The sequence below is a fragment of the Rhincodon typus genome, chromosome 3 (genome assembly GCF_021869965.1).
Source record: "Rhincodon typus isolate 14 chromosome 3, sRhiTyp1.1, whole genome shotgun sequence".
Taxonomy (NCBI): Eukaryota; Metazoa; Chordata; class Chondrichthyes; order Orectolobiformes; family Rhincodontidae; genus Rhincodon; species Rhincodon typus.
In genome coordinates this window covers 100,040,581-100,061,389 of record NC_063334.1, presented here as the reverse complement: position 1 = coordinate 100,061,389, position 20,809 = coordinate 100,040,581, and the positions used below count along the sequence as shown (strand labels likewise).

Below are 20,809 nucleotides of genomic sequence, written 5' to 3'. Positions count from 1 at the left end.
GCTCCCTGTTCTGTTCCAACCTGACTTATCTCTTCAACTTGCTATTTCTGATTACTGTATCTTCTTCCATTTTTGATATCACAGCCGTAGTTAGAGCTGAAATAACTGAGGAATCATCCAGTGAGGCTTTGTGAGTGGAGCTAAGAAAAAGGGGATGGTGATGTTATTGGGGTTGTACTGTTGGCCCCCAAATAGTCAACGGGAATTAGAGGAACAAATATGCAGGGAGATTGTGGAGACATGCAGGAGAAATAGGGTTGTTATAGTGGAGGATTTTAATTTTCCTAACATGGACTGGGACTGCCATAGTGTTAAGAGCTTAGATGTGGAATTTGTTAAATGTGTTCTGGAAAGTTTCCTTAAGCAGTATATATAGGGTCCTGCGATAGGAAGGGGCACAACTTGACCTACTCTTAGGTAATAGGGCAGGACAGGTGAAAGTGGGGGAGCACTTTGGAACCAATTACCATAGTTTTATTAATTTTAAAATAGTTAAAAGAAGGGCAAAAGTGGTCCACAGTTTCATGTCCTAAATTAGACAGGAGCTTACAAGGGTTGATTGGAATAGTTTGTTTGCAGGCAAAGGGACCTCTGGCAAGTGGGAGGCCTTTAAGTGTGATAGCTAGAGTTCAAGATCTTTATGTTCCTGTGAGGGTGAAGGGCGAGGTTGGCAGAAGTCGGGAACCCTTGATGACAAGAGATATTGAGGCTTTAACCAGAAAAAAAAACATGACTCAGGAGAGGCAGCTGGGATCAAGGGTATTCCTGGAGGTATATAGGGGATGCAGAAGGAAATCAGGACAAAAAAGGGGCATGAGATAGCTGAGAAGACTAGGGTGAATCCAAAGAGATTCTTTAAGTATGTTAAAGGAAAAAGAATAACTAAAGAGAGAAAAAGACCCCTCAAAGACCAAAGTGGATATGTATGTGTGGAACGACAAAAGATAGGTGTGGTCCTCAATGAATACTTCTCTGAACAGAGGAAGGGTCACAGGACCTGAAATGTTAACTGATTATTTTTTTCATAGGTGCTGCCAGACCTGCTGAGCTTTTCCAACAACTTCTGTTTTTGTTCCTGATTTACAGCATCTGTAGTTCTTTCGGTTTTTATAAAGACTTGGGAACTTTGGGAAGTTAGTGGCGACATCTTGGGCAGTCCATGTCACAGTAGGGGATGTGTTGGAAGTATTAGAATGCATGAAGGTGGATAAATCTCCTGGTCCTGACCAGGTATATCCAAGAAACCTGCAAGACGCTAGAGAAGAAATTGTGGGTGCCCTGGCAGATATATTTGCATCATCGTTAGCTGTGGATGAGATCCAGGAAGACTGGAGGGTAGCGAATGTTGTGCCCTTATTCAAGAAGGGCTGCAAAGAAATACCTGGAAATTATAGACCAGTAAGCTTAACATCTGTGATGGGTAACTTACTTGAGAAGATTAATTTGGAGAGACAGCGTTTGATTAGGAATAGTCAGCTTGGCTTTGTGCGTGGGAGATCATGCCTCACAAGCTCGTTAGAGTTCTTGATGAAGTGACCAGAAACTTGATGAGGGCAGGCCGTTGGATGTAGGCTATATGGATTTCAGTAAGGCCTTTGATAAAGTCCCACATGGTAGGCTGCTCTGGAACGTTAGATTGCATGGAAGTCAGGAAGACCTGGCAGATTGGATACACAATTGGCTTTGATGGTAGGAAGCAGAGAGTAATAGCGGAAGGATGCTTGTTGAATTGGAAGCCTGTGACCAGTGGTGTGCCTCGGGTCGGTGCTGGGCCCGTTAATGATTTAGATGAGAATATACAAGGCATGATTAATAAGCTTGCGGATGACACTAAAATAGGTGGACAGTGAGGAAGAAATTGCAGCAGGATCTTGATCAGCTGGGGAATTGGGCAGAGAAATGGCAAATGGAGTTTAATACAGATAAATGTGTGAGATGTTGCATTTTGGAAAGTCAAATCAAGGTAGTAGTTTCATGGTGAATGGTGGGGCCTTAACGAGTGTAGTGGAACAGAGGGACCTTGGAGTTCAGGTACACGGTTCTCTGAAAGTGGAGTCACAGGTAGACGAGGCAGTGAAAAAGGCTTTTGGCACACTGGCCTTCATCAGTCAGGGGATTGAGTATAGAAGTTGGGATGTTACGTTGCATTTGTATAGGATATTGGTGAGGCTGCACTTAGAGTATTGTGTTCATTTTTGGTCACCTTGCTTTAGGAAAGATGTTATTAAACTGGAAAGAATGCAGAAGAAATTTACAACGATGTTGCCAGGACTCAACGGACTGAGTTATATGGAGAGATTGGACAAGCTCGGACTTTCTTTTTTAGAGCATAGGAGACTGAGGAGGGAATCTTATAGAAGTGTGTAAGATCATGAGAGGTATGAATAGGGTGAATGCACTCGGTCTTTTTCTTTGGGTTGAGGAATCAAGGACTAGAGGGCGTCAGATTAAAGTAAAAGGGGAAAGAATAGATGGAACCTGAGGGGCAACTTTTTTTTTAAACACAGAGGGTAGTATGCATATGGAATGAGCTGCCAGCAGAAGTGGTTGAGGCAGGTACATTAACAGCATTTAAAAGGCATTTGGATGAACACGTGGCTAGGAAAGGTTTAGAAGCATATGGTCTAAGTGCAGGGAAATGGGGTTAGCATAGATGGACATTTTGGTCAGCATGGACCAGTATGGGACAAAGGGCCTGTCTCCTTGCTGTAGGTCTCTGACTCTATGAATGCACCAGACTAGACTAGATTGAGTGAATTGCAGGTAAATCACTGCTTCACCTGCATTAGTAAAGTTTCACATTCACTCAGATGCTCTTGCCATCATTTAATGGAAGTAAATCATCCCAATATTTTTCTGTTTGGTGGGCTACATAATGCTGTATTTTGGTCAGCCTTTTCTCTGCATCCGACTGAGTTTTCATAAATATATGTTGCAAACCTGAATTAGATCTTTTGGTCCAGTTGATCTGTGGTTTTGATACTCACTTTGTGAGCAGGTGTTACTGTCTTGTCTAAGTGGTTGTATTTTCATCTTGGGTGTTGTTGAGTTTAAGTCCCACACTCGAGTCTGAATTACGTCATCATCTAAGCAAGCACCTCAGTACAGTATTAAGGGAACACTGTACTGCCAGAGGTGCTAAAGTTCGGATGAGAGATTAAACCAAGGCTCTATCAGATTTCTTGGACATCAACAATCCAATTACATTGTGCAAAGAAGAGCAATAGTGTTTTTCACCAGTGGTTTGCGAATCTATATACATTGACCAACGTAGCTAAAGGACATTTTCTTGACATTTATTTCACTGCTGTTAGTGGAGCTATATGTGAAAATGCTCTGTTTTGTTTCCTAACTCTAAATAGTGACTGTACTTTGAAAAAGTGCTCAACTGGCTGTCAACCTTTTGGACATCCTGAGCTGGCACAGGGTTTATATCAAAAAAAAAATTCATTTAACAATACCAGTCCTCATTTCTCTTTGATGTATTTTCCTCCTCCAATCTGTGCAATTTGATCTTGAATATGGAGAGTGTTTTTGTCATAACTTTGAACTTTGGATGTGAGTTCTATAGCTTCACAATTCTGTAAAAATCTGTTTGCTGCTTACTGTTCCAAATCTCCTTCCTTCCCTTGTCCTCAATCCCTGTTCCCCCAATACTTGAAAATAATTTGCTGCTTGCCCCATTCATTCAGAATTCTAAATGTCCCTGACATTACTCTTATTGTGCTTTGATTTAATAAACAAGTCTTCCTTCAATTACATTTCCTCCTAGGTGGTGTTGTACCCTGATTAAAAGCTTCATATTTTCCCTGATGCTTTATGTAGACATGTCATTACTACTCGCTTACATATTCTAAACTTTTTAAATAAAGTATACAAGTTAGCTTTCATAACACAATAATCATGTTGATTTGTTGTTTTGAATGGCTTGAGAAAGTGCAACAGCAGATATCTCTACTCATCCACTTGACAAATTCATTCAGATAAAAATTAATATATTTGTACTACAATGCACCAGCTCACGTCATAACACATTCATCTACCATCCAATCGTAAGCAATACAGCTTTGCAACTTTCTTTGGTCTCTTAAAGAATTAGTTGTTGTCCGTAGTTTGCTATTATCCCTAGTTTCCTCCTCCTGGACAACAGACCCCAAATTCTTTTGACCTTGGCAACTCTTGTTGCAATTGACGACCAGTTGTCTATGGACTGAAATTTTGATAGTTTGTTTTTTCCACTGACTCTGATCTGCCTGTTTGCTAACAGACCTGACAATTAAACAAACCGCCTCCCTCTTTGGAGTACATAGTGACCAGACAACCTTTACCACTGTTTCTGTGGAAATGCAGAATGTGACTGAGTACTGGAGGTGCCTAAAACCACTTAACTTTCCCAAATTATTAGAAGGCTGCCAATTAAAACAGTGCTTTTAAACATGCGCAGCTCACTTATTCAGACTGCTGCACTATTTTTCAATGTTTTAAAAACAGCCAGAAGAAGTCTGTATTTTAGATGAATTAATTGTTTTAAAGCTGCAAACCTGAATTCGAAGTCAGGATTTACAGACATTGAAGCAATGGTGATGATCCAGTGAGTTGTCATCTTGCAGTCATGATCCAGAAAACCCACACCTCAACTGTAACATAGGAGGGGCAAATCAGAGTTAAGTCACTTCAAGCTGAACAAAATCAAGAAAATGGCTTTCTGATTCAATTGAGTTATCGAAGTAAATCTTGGAGATTACATTCTTCACAATTTAGATTTATTATTCCCCTTCCATTTTGTATGGCATCATTTCTGCCCCAGCAAGAAACAACTGGTCCATCCCTTTAAAGGGTTTTTTATTCATTCTCTGGGATGAGATGATGGCTTCTCCCTTACAAAACTTAAATTGAGATGACCTATCTGGAGGAGCACAATCTTGATCCTTCATTATTTTAACATCATCTCAGAGACAACCTATGATTTTATTCAGCAATAATTTATTAAAACTCATCTGTGATGAAGGAGTTTTAAGATGGTTATTATTTTTGTGTGAACCTTTTCAAATTCCTTCACAACCAAATAATTTAACAAAAATATTTCTTCTACTTAATCCACATTGTGATGGTGAGAAATTTATCTTCACAATATAGAGGCTATTTTTCTCAGGAGCAAACTGGAATTGGATTTTGGAGACACTTGGGTAAAGAACGCATGGAGTAACGAGTGTTTTTACTAATGCATATAAAAGAGGTGGGTATAGCAGTGGTGCTTAGAAAGCTACCTGGAAATGATTGCAGCCACACCTTGCCCTCCTTTAACCTTAATTTATTTTGTTTTCCATGTGTCTCTATTCCAATATGTAATCTGCCAATCTAGCAGCTTTGTGGAATGTGTAAAAGGAGCAATGGGGTATATCCCCTGACAATGTTGTTTCCTTTGTGGTGTCTTTATAGAACAGGGTTTTAAGGAATTTTCTCAGAAGGATGGATTGAAAGACTAGTCTATGGCACGAATGTCTTTGCCCTTGCAGTGGAGATCAAACAACCTAAGCTGTGGAAGGAGGTAGCTTTCATTTTCTTTTTAATTGAGAAATGGTGCACATTACAGGAAAATATAAAAGCACAGTGAAGGATCGCATAAAATTATTCAAACAAATATGTATGCACAGCTTGTAAAACGTCTGACCCCAAAAATGACATTATCCTTATTTATGCCATATGTATTGTTTTAAATGCAGGTCTGATGGAGCAGAAAATTAGAGACCATTCAGTCCTGCTGCAAGATAACTAAACTAGGGTAGTTTTGTCATTTGCTCCTTGGACTGCATCACAAAGGCAAGTCTTGGGGATTAATCTAAAGCTAAATTAAACCGTTAGATATTCCCTAATACTTCAGTCTGTTCTAGGCTTCATACCAATCCCTAGTGGTAGTGATTTTTTTTCAGTTTATGAAGGTCACTAAGAAAATCTGCTAGGTTGAATAGACAATATTCCACTACTGGAAAGTGATATTAGTGCTTTTTAATGACATCCCACTATTTTATGAAGGCTACAGCTAAACACTGCTACTTTTCAATCTGTGTCCTAAGTGAAATTATAGGGGTGGTATACTGTAAGAATTTAAACATATTGTCAGCACTTGAGTGTTGCTTTTGCAATAAATTAGGAACTTCCCATATGATTTGTATCATTAAATGTTCCTTGATTCAGCTGAGTATCGGTGAGGCATTTACCACATTTCACATTATCATTTACCAGGAAAGAAATCTGCTGTAGCCTGAAAATAGGTGGAGTTGGTACAGAACAGTTAAACTGAAATTCTCTTTCAAGATTTAACAGCAGAAAGTTGATGTTGAATAAAAATTGAGACTTTGACAAGAGGCCTTTTCATTCATGGAAGACCAGATCCTAAGGGCAGGAACTACTGTCTGTTCTTAATTATCTTTGAGAAGTTGGTCATGAACTGTCATCTTGGATGCATTTGAATGGCTTGATAGGCAATTTCAGAGGGCAGTTAAGAATCAACGACATTGATGTGATCTGGAATATCTCAAGCCTAGCAGGGTAAGGACAGCGATCTTCCCAAAAGGGAAGGATGGATTGGTAAACCGCATGAGTTTTTTTGCAACACCCTGGTCATTTTGTGTTCTTCATTACTAGCTTTTTACTACAGATTTATTAAATTGAATTCAAATTCTCTTGTGGAATTTGAACCAGTCTGCAGTCACTACTCCAGGCTTCTGGATCATTAATCTAGTACCGCTGTGCTACTGAACCCACAAAGCAAGCGACCTAACAAGTACTCAAACATTTTTAACATTCTTTGTGCAATAGGCGTAAATGTCAAATCACTTTTTATCCATTGTTTACTTAAGAACTCCCCTTTCTCCCTGTCACCTCAGACGTGCTCAGCTAAGTCAGATTCTGGATTCAAGTCCCACTCCAGGACCTGAGCACAGACTTAAAAGCTGACACTCCAGTGCAGTACTAAAGGAGTACTGTACTGTTGGAGCTGTCAGTTTTCAGATCCTCAGCTTTCTTCTGTGGATGTGAAAGATCACATGGCACAATAGCTATCTCAAAAAGTAGGGAACATACCCCAGTGATTTGCAAATATTTAACCCGCAATTATTATTGCAAAGACAGATTATTTGGTTATTGTCACTATTTTTGTGGGAGTGGTATAAGTTTTCAATTTTAAAACTGCTTTAGTCTTTGTGATGATGCCACCATAATGATATTAAGTACAGATTTGCAGAGTATTGACTGATAACTAGAAGCAAAAGGCAGAATGTTGTGTGACTTGGGGAAGTGGAGTGTGAAGGTATTACTGTGACATTCTGTTCATACAACAAAAGCAAAATACTGGGGTGCCAGAAATCTGAAATACAAGCAAAAGTGTAGAAATTCACTTTCACAGCAATTTTGGAGAAGGTGGAGAATGAAGTAGTTCCGAAGTAGTTACATTGATTCTAAGTGCTAACTCGGTTTTTCACTCCATGCTGCTGCTGCTCATGTCTTTTTTTTATTTTAATTTATTCATGGGATGTGGGCATCACTGGCCAGGGCAGCATTTAATGTCCATTCCTAATTCCCCAGAACAGTTCAGAGTTTGACCACTTTGCTTTGGGTCTGGAGTCGTATATAGGTCAGGCCACTTAAGGACAGTGTTTCCTTCCTGAAATGGCATTACTGAATCAGACGTGTTTTTCTGGCGATCAAAAACGATGTCATAGTCAACCTTAAATTCTTCTTAATTTGAGATTTGTTATTGAATACAGATTCCCTCACTTGCCATAGCAGGATTTGAACCGGGGTCCCAGTATATTATTTGGGTTCTGGATTAATAGTCCAACAATAATGCCACTAGGCTATGCCTCCCCTTAGTGATAGGAAGTGCAGATGAGAAACCTGCCATGGTGAATTCTAATCTCTACACATACAGATTCCATTCAGAACTAATAGCCTTCCTCACTATTGCATTCTCCGCCTCCTCTCAACTGTTATGTTGTTGTGAATCCGTCCAGTGGCAAAAGTACCTGTGAAACACACTGCTATGTTGACATGAGCCTCCGGATGCAACTGTACGTACCTAGACAACTGATGAGAATTTGAAGATACTCCTAAGTAGTGTTTGTTTTCTTGTTCTTTCATGGGAGGTCGGTGTTGTTGACTAGGCCAGCATTTATGGTCCGTCCCTGGTTGCCCTTGAAAAGATGGTGGTGAACTACCTTGAGCCACTGCAGTCAACCTAGTGTGGGTTGACCCACAATGCCCTTCAAGGGAATTCCAGGATTTTGACCCAGCAACAGTGAAGGAACAGTGAGGTATTTCCAAAGCAGGATGTGGCTTGGAGGGGAATTTGTAGTGGCGGTGTTCCCATGTATCTGCTGCCCTAGTCCTTCTAGATGGAAGTGGTTGTGGTTCTAGAAAGTGCTATCTGTAGATCTTTGATTTGCTGCAGCCCATCCTGTGGATTGTATATGCCATTGCTACTGAGCATTGGTGGTGGATGAAGTGGCAACCTCTGGGATGTTGATTGTTGGAAACTTGGAATTGCTTGTCAAGGGGAGATGGTTAGATTGTTTATTTGCTAGTGAAGGTCAATGCCTGGCATTTCTGTGGCATGAATGTTAACTGCTAATTTTTAAGCCTAAACCTGGATATTGCATAGCTCTTGTCTGGCATGGACAGCTTCAGTATCTGAAGTCTCAAATGTTGCAGAACGTTGTGCAATCATGGGCAAATATCCCCACTTCTAACCTTATGATGAAGGGAAGGTCATTGAAGCAGCTAAAAACAGTTGGACCTAGGACACTACCTTGAACTCCTGCAGAGATTCCTGGAGATGAGATGACTGACCTTCAACAATTACAGCCACCTGTACCAGGTATGACGACTCCAGTGGAGTGTTTTCCCCTCTGATTTCCATTGACTCCAGCTTTGCTGGGCTTTTGCTGCTGCACCTGGTCAAAAGCAGGCTTGATGTCGAGGGCAGTCGCTCTCACCTTGCCTCACCACCTCTCTGGAATTCAGCTGTTTTGACCATGTTTGAACCAAGGCTGCAATTTGGTCAGGAGCTGAGTGGCTCTGGTGGAGCACACTGGACACCAATGAGCATGGTTTTTGCTGAGAGCACTGTTGATGATATGTTCCACCACTTGACTGATGATACAGTAGACTAGGTGGTATATGGCTGTGTTGGATTTGTCCACTTTTTGTATAGGACACACTGGGCAGTTTTACACATTATGTTGTGGCAGTACTGGAACAGCATAACTCAGTGTGCAGCATGTTCTGGAGCACAAGTCTACAGATCTATCGCTGGAGTGCTGTCAGGTCCCAAGGCTTTTACATTATTAAGAAATTGTTGGAGGCATTGGATGTCATGGAGTGAATCGAATTGGCTGAGGACTGACTTCTGTGATGCTGGAGACCTCGGGAGCAGGCTGAAACTAATATTGGAAATCTGTTCACCAACATCAAATGTATAGTAACTTTCTGTTTAAAAATTGTTCCAAAAATTGTTTTTGACCAACACTATTTCCAAAGTCATCAAAAAAACCTTTCTATTTTTATCTGCATAACATTGCTTGGCCTTGTCCCTTTCTTGGGTCATTTGCTGCTGAAACCTGCATGTATTCGTTCCTTGCCTCTGGTCTTGACTATTCCATACACTTCTGGCTGGTCTCCCTCATTGCAACCTTCATAAATATGGTATCACCCAGACCTCTATTCATGTCTTAACTGAGAAGCGTATGCGAATTTCAAGTTGTGAGTTTGGTGAGTGATAAATTATTGTCAGTATATTTCCAAGAGAAAGACTAGCTAGCTTTTAACTGGTATTTACAGTGGTAAGAGTTCATGTATGATAAGATCACATAAGGCGGGAGAAACAGGCTCTACTTGGAGAGTAGTTGGTTGGTTAATTAGGTTAAACAGTTGAGTCTGGTTGCTGCAGTGTAACGCCAAATAGGGATAAATGCAGAGATCTTCATGCCGATTGTCTTGCCCACGAAACAGTTTTCTACTTTGCATAGTGGTAAGGGTGATGGTTCCTCAGAAGAATGTAGTTAGAACCAAGTCAGTTGCACTGCATGTAACTCAGCTTTGCAGGAATTGGGGGTGGGGGGAGGAAAGAGTGGAAGAGCAGTACTGAGGGGAGTTTCTTAAATTAACGGAACAGATTTTGGAAAGATACATTGCTTTTCCAAGGTCAAGGACCTCGGAGCTTACAGGACGTTGTTGGGAGATGAAGAACAGATGACTGTTGAGGTCCATGCTGGCATCTATTAGATGGGCAAGAAGGCAAATGAGATCCTGAAGGCGCATTTCTGGGAGTTCATAAGGACATTTTAATTTAACGTATTGTCACACAGAAGAAGATGAATTGATTTAGAAAGGTCAATTAGACTTGAGGGAATATCATACCAAACTGTCTTGCTGGGTTTTCTGAAGGGATAACAGTTGATAAGGGGAAGGCGTTGATAATGCGTACATGGACTTAGAAAAGGCAATTTATACTGTGCTACACGAGTTGAGGAAAGTTATAGGTCATGGACTAAAAGGTACAGCAGCCATGTGGATACAAATGGCTGAAGGATATGACACAGAGTAACTGTTATTGAATACCTTTCAGCCTGGAAGAAGGTTTCTAGTGGAGTTTCTTGGGGGGTTAATGATGGGACCCTTGTTTTTCCTCTAATGTGTAAATGACCTGGATCTCGGTATACAGAAGATACTTTCAAAGTTTGCAGATGATACAAAACTTGGGAGAATTATAAATTCTGAGGAAGATGGTGTATAACTTAAAAGGGGCATGGACAATTTTGTGGCTAGATGGCAAATGAATTTCAACACAGAATTGTGCGGTGATGCCTTTTGTTTGAACAAAATGAAGAGACAGTACGAAACTGTATACTATTCCAAAGGGCATACAGGAGCAGAAAGACCTGAGTATATAATTAATGCAAGTGCCAGGACAGCTAGAAAGGGCTGTTGTTAATACTGTTAAAATAGTATTTTAGGCTTTCTTATTAGAGCAGAGAGGGTGAGAGTAGTGAGGTTGTGCTGATCTTATGTGAGACACTGATATTAGACATTAGTTGGAATATTGTTCTGGGTGTCAAACTACAGGAAGGTTGTGAATACGTTGGGATCAGAGTCATAGAGATATTCAGCATGGAAACGAACCCTTCGTTCCAACTCGTCCATGCTGACCAGATATCTTTTATAAATCTAGTCCCATTTGCCAGCATTTGGCCTATTATCCCTCTAAACTCTTCCTATTCATATATACATACAGATGTCTTTTAAATGTTGTCATTGTACCAGCCTCCACCACTTCCTCTGGCAGCTCACTCCATACACGCACCACCCTCTGCATGAAAAAGTTGCCCCTTAGGTCCCTTTTAAATCTTTCCCCTCTCACCTTAAACCTATGCCCTCTAGTTTTGGACTCCCCCCACCCTGGGAAAAAGACCTTGCCTATTTACTCTATCTATGCCCCTTATGCTTTTATAAACCTCGAAGGTCATCCCTCAGCGTCAGATGCTCCAGGGAAAATAGCCTCAGCCTGTTCAGCCTCTGCCTATAGCTGAAACTTTCCAACCCTGGCAACATCCTTGTTAATCTTTTTTGAACCCCTTCTAGTTTCACGACATCCTTACTACAGGAGGGACATCAGAATTGCACGCAATACTCTGAAAGTGGCCGAACCAATGTGCTGCAGAGCTGCAATATGACCTCCCAACTCCTATACTCAATGCACTGAAACTGCAAAGTGTTTAATGATAATTGTACCAAGTAGATGATACTTAAGTTATGAGGAAAAATTGCTACAGTTGGGACAGTTTATTCATGGCGAAGGGAAAGTTAAGAGGAGATTTAAGAATAATGAACAATACAGCACAGGAACAGGTGCTTTGCCCTGCCAAGCCTGCGCCAACACATTTTGCCCTTCCGTACTAAAACTGTCTTCACTTAGAGAATCTGTATCCTTCTATTCCCTTCCTATTCACCTATTCATCATTTGATAGAAATTTTGAAAATTGTGAATGTTCTAAATGGAGTGGATGGGGTGAAACTGTTCCTCCTGATGATCAAGAATCGGAGGTTATAGTTTTGCGAAAGAAGCAAATGTGAGGTGGGGAAAAATGTATTTCACGCAGCAAGTAGTTAAGGTCTGGAATCCATTGTGATAAATGCAATTATGCATGTTGGAGGCAGATTGAATCGAGGCATCAAGGGGCATTGGATGAAGATTTAAATGGAAACAATGTTGCGGGGAGAAAACAGTAAAATAACGTTAAGATGTTCAGGGACAGTGCATACGTGATGGGCCAAATGACGGCTTTCTGCAGCATAACAATTCTGAGATTCTGTGACCATGAAGTTGCACCTTCATGTGCCTAGCCCCTCAGAGCTGAAATGGCCTCCCTACACCTGTCTGTCTCCTCTTAGCTTAAGACACTCCTTTAAAATCTACGTCTTTCACTAATTTTTTTGGCCATCTGATAGTTCCATATGTGGGCCAGTGTCATATTTTATTTTGGAAAGCTTTTTGTGAAGGGCCTGTAACATTTCACTATGTTAGAGGCACTATATATATATTTCAGTTGTTTTGGCTTTCTTCGTTACCATCAAACATGAGGGAGACGATGGCCTAGTGGTATTATCACTGAATCCAGTAATCCAGGTAACGTTCTGGGGACCCAGGTTCAAATCCCGCCATAGCAGATGGTGGAATTTGAATTCAATAAGTATCTTGAATTAAGAGTCTAATGATGACCGTGAATCCATTGTTGATTGTCGGAAAAGCCCATGTGGTTCACTAATGCCCTTTAGGGAAGGAAACTGCCATCCTTACCTGGTCTGGCCTATGTGCAACTCCAGTCCCACAGCAATGTGGTTAACTCTTAACTCTGGGTAATTAGGGATACGCAATATGTACTGGCTAGCCAGCAATGCCCTCACCCCATGAATGAATAAAAAGAAATACATGAAGCAGGAGTAAAAAAGCTTCCAAAACACGTTTTTGGACAGATCTTCAAATCTGTGTCAGCTCTCTTGAAGGCTCACAGCATGCTTTTATCCTCCCCAAATAAATACTTTGGGAAGTTTTCTACGGTGGATAGAGATTCACCAATAAGTAGGGAAAATTGACAAATAAGCAGAAAGGAAAATGTGCTCCAAGAGGGGAAAATGAGAATTGTATATTATTCTTCAAAGAAGCTACTGCAAACTTAATAGACCAAATAAGACCATATGCAATAGGAACCAGAGTAGGCTATTCGGCCCCTCAAGCCTGCACGTTGAGTTGAGTCATGGCTGATCTTACTTGCCTTTCGTCCATTTTCCTGTCCTTTCCCCATAACCCTTGATTCCCCTACTGATCAAGAATCTATCTTTCTCAACCTTAAGTGTATACAAGGACTCCATCCCCACACTTTCTGCGGCAAGGTGTTCTAAAGAGACTTGACCCTCAGAAGAAATTCCTCCTCATTTCAATCTTAAATTGGCACCCCTTTTATTCTAAGACTAAACTGTCCAATTCTAGACTTTCATGAGGGGAAACATCCTCTCAGCATTTGCTCTGTCAAGTCCCATAATCCTATACATTTTCAGCTAGATCACTTTCATGCTTCTAAATTCCAATGAATAGTGTTCCAACCTGTTTAGCCTTTGGCCATAAGACAACCCTTCCATACCGGGGATCATCCTAGTGTACCTTCACCGGACTGCATCCAATGGAATAATGTCTCCTCTTTAGCAAAGAGACCAAAATTTCTCTCAGTACTCCGGATGTGGTCTCATGAGCATCTTGTACAGTTGCAGTAAGTCTTCCCTACTCTCATACTCCAAATCCCTTCAAATAAGGGCAGTATTCCATTCAGTTGTATCATTTAATGATTCATGATAAATTGTTTTTTAAATTTATTGTTTTCATGTTTGAGTAGATAATTCTTTAAGAAAGTTGCTGAACATGTTGTCTCCAAACCCTAACCTCCTTTCCCATGACTCCCTATTAGGAGCACTGAAATGACTTTCACAAAAATCACAAATTACGCTTTTGATGAATGTTAACGTTAATTGTCTATGTCTCCCTAGATCTTGTGATACTGTCTGCACATAATTTGTCATCACTTGAAATGCTAATTGGGTGGCATGACCCTCACTGGTCATACACTAACCAATCTTGGCTTAAACTTCCATGGCAATAGATTCTCCTCAACTTGGTATCCTAATCTTCCTGTAGTGCTCTATTAATTCAAATGTAGCCATGATGTGGAGATGGGTTGTTGGACTGGGGTGGACAAAAGCAGAAGTCACACAACATCAGGTTATAGTCTAACAGGTTTATTGGAAGTCATAAGCTTTCAGTGTGTTGCTCCTTTGTCACGTTAACTGAGGAAGGAGCAGCGCTCCAAAAGCTTTATTTCAAATAAACCTGTTGGGCTATGACCTGGTGTTGTGAATTAAGTTGAAGTCACATGTATGTACTGATAGTATCTGTCCTTCCTCAAAAAGAGAGGGAGACAAAAAATAGGCAACTCTTACCAGTTGGTGTAATATCTGTCATTAGGAAATGTTAGAACCTGATACAAAATGTGCAGTAGCAAAGTATTTAGAAATACATCATAAAATTAAGCAGAGTCAGCGTGGTTTCATAAAGAGGAAGTAATGTCCGACAAATTGCAGTTTGACGAGGTAATGAGCAAAAAGATAAAGGACAACCAGTAGTAGTAATATATTTGGATTTCCAAAAAAGCATTCAGTAAGGTACTATAGATAAGGATGATTAAGATTTAGGTGCTGAGGATAGTATTTTTAGTATGGATAGAATAATGGCTAACTAACTGGGTTGAGAGTTGAGAAGCAGGGGAATTTTCAGGATGGCAATCTCAAACTAGTGGAGTGTCAAAGGGATCAATGCTGAGACCACAGTTATTTACAATGTATTTTTATGACTTGGATCAGGAAATTGAATGTACTATTGCCGAGTTTGCTGATGACAAAAATAGGTGGGAAGGCAAGTTGTAAGGATGGCAGCATCGGTAGACAGGTAAATGAGGTGACGAGCAAAAACTTGACAGGTAGCAAATAATGTGGGGAAATGTAAGAGTATGCATGTTGGTAGGAAGCTTTGCTCCCTTTGTCTAAGAAATGATGTACTGGCATTGGAGGCAGTCCAGAGAAGGTTCACTAGATTGATTCCAGGTATGGAGTAGAAGTGAGTTGGTTGGGCTTGTACTCATTGGAGTTTAGAAGAATGAGCAGAGACCTTGTCAAAATTGCGGTTTTCTCTCTCAGAAGATTCAGTTTGTGGAATTCTTTACTACAGAGTGCTGTCGAGCCTGGGCCATTAAGTATAAATGAGGCTGAGATACAGATTTCTAATTAAGAGTTATGGTAAAAAACAGGGCAGTGGAATTGAGGATTATCAGATTAGCCATGATTTCATTGAATGGCAGACCCATGGCCAATGGATCAAATGGCCTGCACTACTCCTGTGCCATGTGCTCTTCATACTGTGGCCCCAAGAACAGGATTAGGAATACTGCAGTGTGTGATTTACCATCTGACTCCCGAAAATCGTTGGCCAAGCTCAAGCCAGTGTATCTCTGACTTGCCTGGATGACTGCACTTCCAACAGCAGTCTAACTTGACAGTATCAAGGACAAAGTAGCCACATGATTGGCACCATATCCAAAACTATTCACATTCCTTACCACTGGTGCTCAATAGCAGCAGTGTGCATAAGATGCAATTCAGAAATTCACCAACACATTCAGCAGCATCTTCTTCCAAACGCACAACCACCATCACCTATAGGACAAGGGCAGTAGATACATGGGAGCACCACCATCTGCAAGTTCCCCTCCAAGAAACTCATCTTCCTGACTTGGAAATATAATCTGTTCCCTTGGTGTCACCAGAACGCCCCCCCCTCATGGCATTGAAAGACTTCCTACAGCAAATAGACTGCAGCAGTTCAAGAAGGCAACTCACTATCACTCGTCTTCTCGGGATAGGCAATAAATGCTAGCCTGGCAGTAACCCTCACAACCAGTGAATGAAAGCTCTTAGTTTGTCCATGGATAGGTGATTGGTTGGATGAGTTAGCATAGACTACAACTGATGTGCAGCATAATAGTGCTAAGAACGAGGTGGAAAGCATGCTTTGCAAATCCTTTGTTTTAATTGGAATTATTAGTCTGCACTATGCACTTGCTGTGGTTCAAGAATTGAATAGGCATTCTGATACCAATGTTCTCCTACACTGACACACCAAAAATCAAACATGAAAAGACCAACCATGCTCATCCCTTGAGCAAAGTAGCTTTCTATCTTTGGATTATTTGATTTTTGATTTTCTTTCAGTCTTTTCTTTGTTTAAATTTCAAATATACACATTTAAGATTTACAAGCAATAGTTTGGAAATAAATCGTGACAATGAATGTTATTATTTTGAATTAGAAATTGCAGTTTTATTGGTATTTCAATTGCATTTCACCTCTTTGGGCAAAATGTGAAGCACCCTGAGGAGCTCTGGAGGACCTGAAGTAGTAACTTGGTTGTTAATTTTATTAAAGCCTGGTTTTATGTCAGAGATTACTCCATGTTTTTCAGAAAATGTTGTCGCAGAAAGTGTAGTTGTCATTAAGAAACTACTCCAGACACAACCATCCCAGCACAGTGAAATCATCAAACATATGGCCAAGCTTTTGGGCAATATTACAGTAAGTATTATAAACCATAAGTGTTGAAGGAAAGCAAGTCTGTTTTAGCTGCTAAACACAAGTGTTCTCATGAATATTGATGTTTTAGCACAGGCCTATTATTCAAATGCATTGCCCTACTTGTGCATCTTTGGTATCTGGTGACGTATCTGAAATGCGTTCCTGATCATAAAATCAACAAATTTCAATGTGCTATAACATATGCTATTAATTCACATGTATGGTGTATCCTGGTGTTGTCAGGGCTTCTGATTTTTATTCATGGTTTTTTGATTTTTGTATTTTTGGCTTAATGCATATGATTCATGGAGTAGCAAGGTAAGAGGATCTTCTCATTCACAATCCATTTCATCCTACTTTTCAATAGAGTTTGAAGCAAATGCAGATTGAAAATATTATGAACCAATGCAAATGTTAACAATTTGGCATTTTTTTGCTTGTATTCTTTTGTAATACTCTAACTGATTATAAATGGGAAAACCTGACAGGACATTATACCTGCCAAGAACCAGAAGCGAGTGTATTGGCTCTAAGATTTGGGATAAGTTTTACATATGTCAGCAGACAAAACAAAAGACATTTTAATGTCATTAAACCATCCACTAAATCTACTCCCTTTATCTCAGCCCCACGTGAATGGTATAACCTGTTTGATGTATTCATTTAAAACATCAGTCAGTCATATGGATCATCCACACATAATATGCTGGACTATAACTTCCCAATTATAACATCCAATCCCATTTCATAATGTTGTTCTTAGTTTTGTCTGTGTTCTTCCACTTAACAGATATTTCACATCTTCAAATAAGAGATAAATGTGAAGAAAAATGAAAACAAAACTTGTAACCTAAAAATTTACTTGCAAAGAGAATATTTTATGCCTCGTGGTTCTAATTTTCTGGCTTAATTAAGTCATAAGTTTGACTCCGTTACATCATTTAACATTTTATATTTCATATTGCATTCCTTGCAGACTTGAGTTTCTCTCATCTTTCTTCATAGCCTTGATTTCAAATACAAAATGAGCTGTTGCTGTTCTAAATGCTGTTTGCAATGGACGAGTTTTATAGTCATTTGTGTACATTGTGTCCAGGAATTTGGTTGTCATAGCCTCTTAACATTGATAAAATATGTTGATTTGCCTTTTTCAGATTTTCCACTTCCCCACATTTGAAATTTATCTCAACAGTTTTGAACACTCATTTAATCTGCCCCTTTGGAACTTCCTGCTTTCACTCATACAGCTTGGTGCCTCCTAACTGGGGTCATCTGAAAATATGGATGTGGGGCACTTTCTTTTTTGCAAGTTTTGTTAGTGTGCATGTATGTGTATGTATCTGAGTTTTCTTTGCATGTATGCATAATACTAAAACTAAAAAATTCTGTGGAATATCTTAGGTGCTAGACATCAGAATCCCCGTACTCATTTCACAAATGATATGTTGGCTTTCAGTCTGGTAGAAAATCAACAGTGCCTTAATAACACTTTGGCAATAGCCAGGTACCCATAAGATTTTTGGTAACTCTCCTTTGTACGATCTCATCACATCTGGTACAAATGGATGATATTGTCTACCTAGATAGTTCATTCATTTTTGTTTAATCTTGGTCCTTTTCATCTGGCATCTGGATTGTTGTTAAAATTAGTTAATACTGTGGGTGCATTTTGGACTTGTTCTTGTAGTTTTTATTTTAAGATATGCAGTTTACCTTTTCATACTTGAACATTTCTTGTGGGGAAAATGTTCCTCTAGTTGCATTTTTGTGCTGGCTGTCTCTCACTCCTTTGGAAAGTTGTATAATTTTTATGACTCATCAATGTATTTGAGTAACTCCTCAATATTTTCCTAGTTAATTATTGCATGTCGAACCTTTTTGAAAAGAAAGTTCTGTACTATTGTATCCTATTTAATTTTAATGCTGTCCAAATTGAAAAATGTTTTTTTGGAACTATTTAATCATCTCGCAAACTTAACTTGCCTCTTCCCTTTTTCGAGGTACCTATGGCTCGAGCAAGTATCCTTTGGTTGATAGGTGAATACTGTGAGCGTGTCCCAAAGATTGCACCAGATGTTCTGAGGAAAGTGGCAAAGAGCTTTACAACTGAAGAGGAGATAGTGAAACTACAAATTCTTAACCTGGGAGCTAAACTCTGTTTAACAAATCCTAAACAGGTGAGAACCCAACAAAGGATCGTATTTTTTCTTCAGAGATATGCAAAGTTTAAGTCTTCCCTTTGCATCTGTAGAATTTTTTAAAATTTTGAATGTGCTTTTCTTTATTAATTTGTCATCTGTTTACAAGTTATTCATAGTTAAAGGGAACAGAAGTGTAGAGTATGTTAAGTGCTAATTTTTAAGTTTAAGTTGATCTCTTTTGCCACTGGTTGGCATTGCATTATTAGACTTCTGACCGAGGCAGGTTTCCTCAACCAGTTGCATTACACTTATTTTACTCCATGAATTTGAATGGGCATGTGCAAATACCTGACATGTTGCTGAGAGTCTGTTCCTATATATGATCTGTGAGGAGAATGGTCTTGATTGCTGCAATGTTGTTTTCTGTTTCCATTCTTTCAGTTGATGGCATTTATGGTGATGTGATACAAAACTAGCCTCAAGCTACAGAGCAAAAGGATAAGGTTTCACTAATGAATGACTTGTATAAAGCAATGCAAGTATGCCTTAGATCACTTTACAAGCAATACGCTGTTTTTGGATATTTTGTGAATTGTAGAGTTTGTAATTTTAAAGCGGTCTGTTGGAAGATAACCAGTTTCCTCAGTACACGTAGGTAAATGTCACAGATGTACCAATTCTTTCGAGTCATGGTTATCTGCTTAGACTGGATTCTTTGACCAAACACACAGAAATATGTACAACTGAAGAGATTCAACTAGTTTTCAACTTATTATGCCAAGTATTTCTCTTACTGAAATATTTTCCTTCATTTAAGTATGTTTAAATGATACTTTTTATTTATTCTTTCATAGCATGTGGGCATTGCTGGCAAAGCCAACATTCATTGCCCTTAAATGAAGTGATTTACTAGGCTATTTCAATGGGCAGTTAAGTGGCAACCACCTCTGCTGTGGGTCTGGAGTCACTTGTAGGCCAGACCAGGTAAGGATGGAAGATTCCTTCCCTAGAGTGAACCAAACGGGGTTTTTACAACAATTGCTGCTAGTTCATTATCACAGTTAATGAGACTACGTTTCAAAAGACCATATGATATAGGAGCAGAATTAGACCATTCGGCCCATCGAGCCTGCTCCACCGTTTGATCATGGCTGATACGTTTCTCAACTACATTCTCCTGTCTACTCCCAGCAACCCTTGATCCCCTTACTAATCAAGAACCTATCTATTTCTGTCGTAAAGTCAATCAATGAGTTGGCGTCCACAGCATTCTGTGGAAATGAGTTCCACAAAGTCATCACTTTCTGGCTAAAGAAATTCCTCTTCATCTTGGTTCTAAGGTTTCTTTCATTTTCAGGCAGTGCTATCAGGTCCAAGCATCTTTTCCAGGACCTTTCTATCCAAGTTTCTCAGTATTCCGTAAGTTTCAATGAAATCCCTTCTAATCCTTCTAAACTCAATCGAATTTCGGATCTTAATACTTGAATTTTATTTCCATCAGCTGCTTGGTGGGATTTGAGCCTTTTCCCCCCGCAGCATTAGCTTCAGCCTCGAGATTACTCATCAAATGACATTAAAACAACACTACTGTCTCCCCTGGAATCTGCAAATTTGAACAATGATCTAGTCCTACTTATTGTGATTATCTAAATGGCAATCTTTTGAGTTTGAAGTACTAAAAATTAAACAATGCTGTGTAGATGTAAGGTCCCTGAGCAAAATAGTGCAGAATTAGTGTCAATTGACACTTGCTTTCAAGCTTTAAATAAAGTGGAGTTGATCAGTAATTGTCTGTGTTGTATAGATTTTTTTTTAAACCTGCTGGGGTCTGAGAATTGAGGGAAGGAGGCTTCAGTATGTAAGTTGTACCTTATCTGAAGCTGCTTAATTTGAGCCTAACAGAAATTTTTTTCCTTAATGCTAATACCCTGTTTTTGAGT

The 20,809-nt window shown here is 39.6% G+C and overlaps 1 protein-coding gene across 1 annotated transcript in view; it reads left to right on the top strand.

Annotated features, from left to right (window-relative positions):
• ap3b1a (adaptor related protein complex 3 subunit beta 1a) overlaps positions 1-20,809 on the top strand; it is a 290,460-nt gene that overhangs the window by 137,228 nt on the left and 132,423 nt on the right. Inside the window, exons 10-12 of the mRNA XM_048593837.1 lie at positions 14,965-15,080; positions 16,619-16,728; positions 18,729-18,905. Of these exons, the coding sequence (XP_048449794.1) occupies positions 14,965-15,080; positions 16,619-16,728; positions 18,729-18,905 (403 nt within the window). The remainder of the gene's footprint in view (positions 1-14,964; positions 15,081-16,618; positions 16,729-18,728; positions 18,906-20,809) is intronic.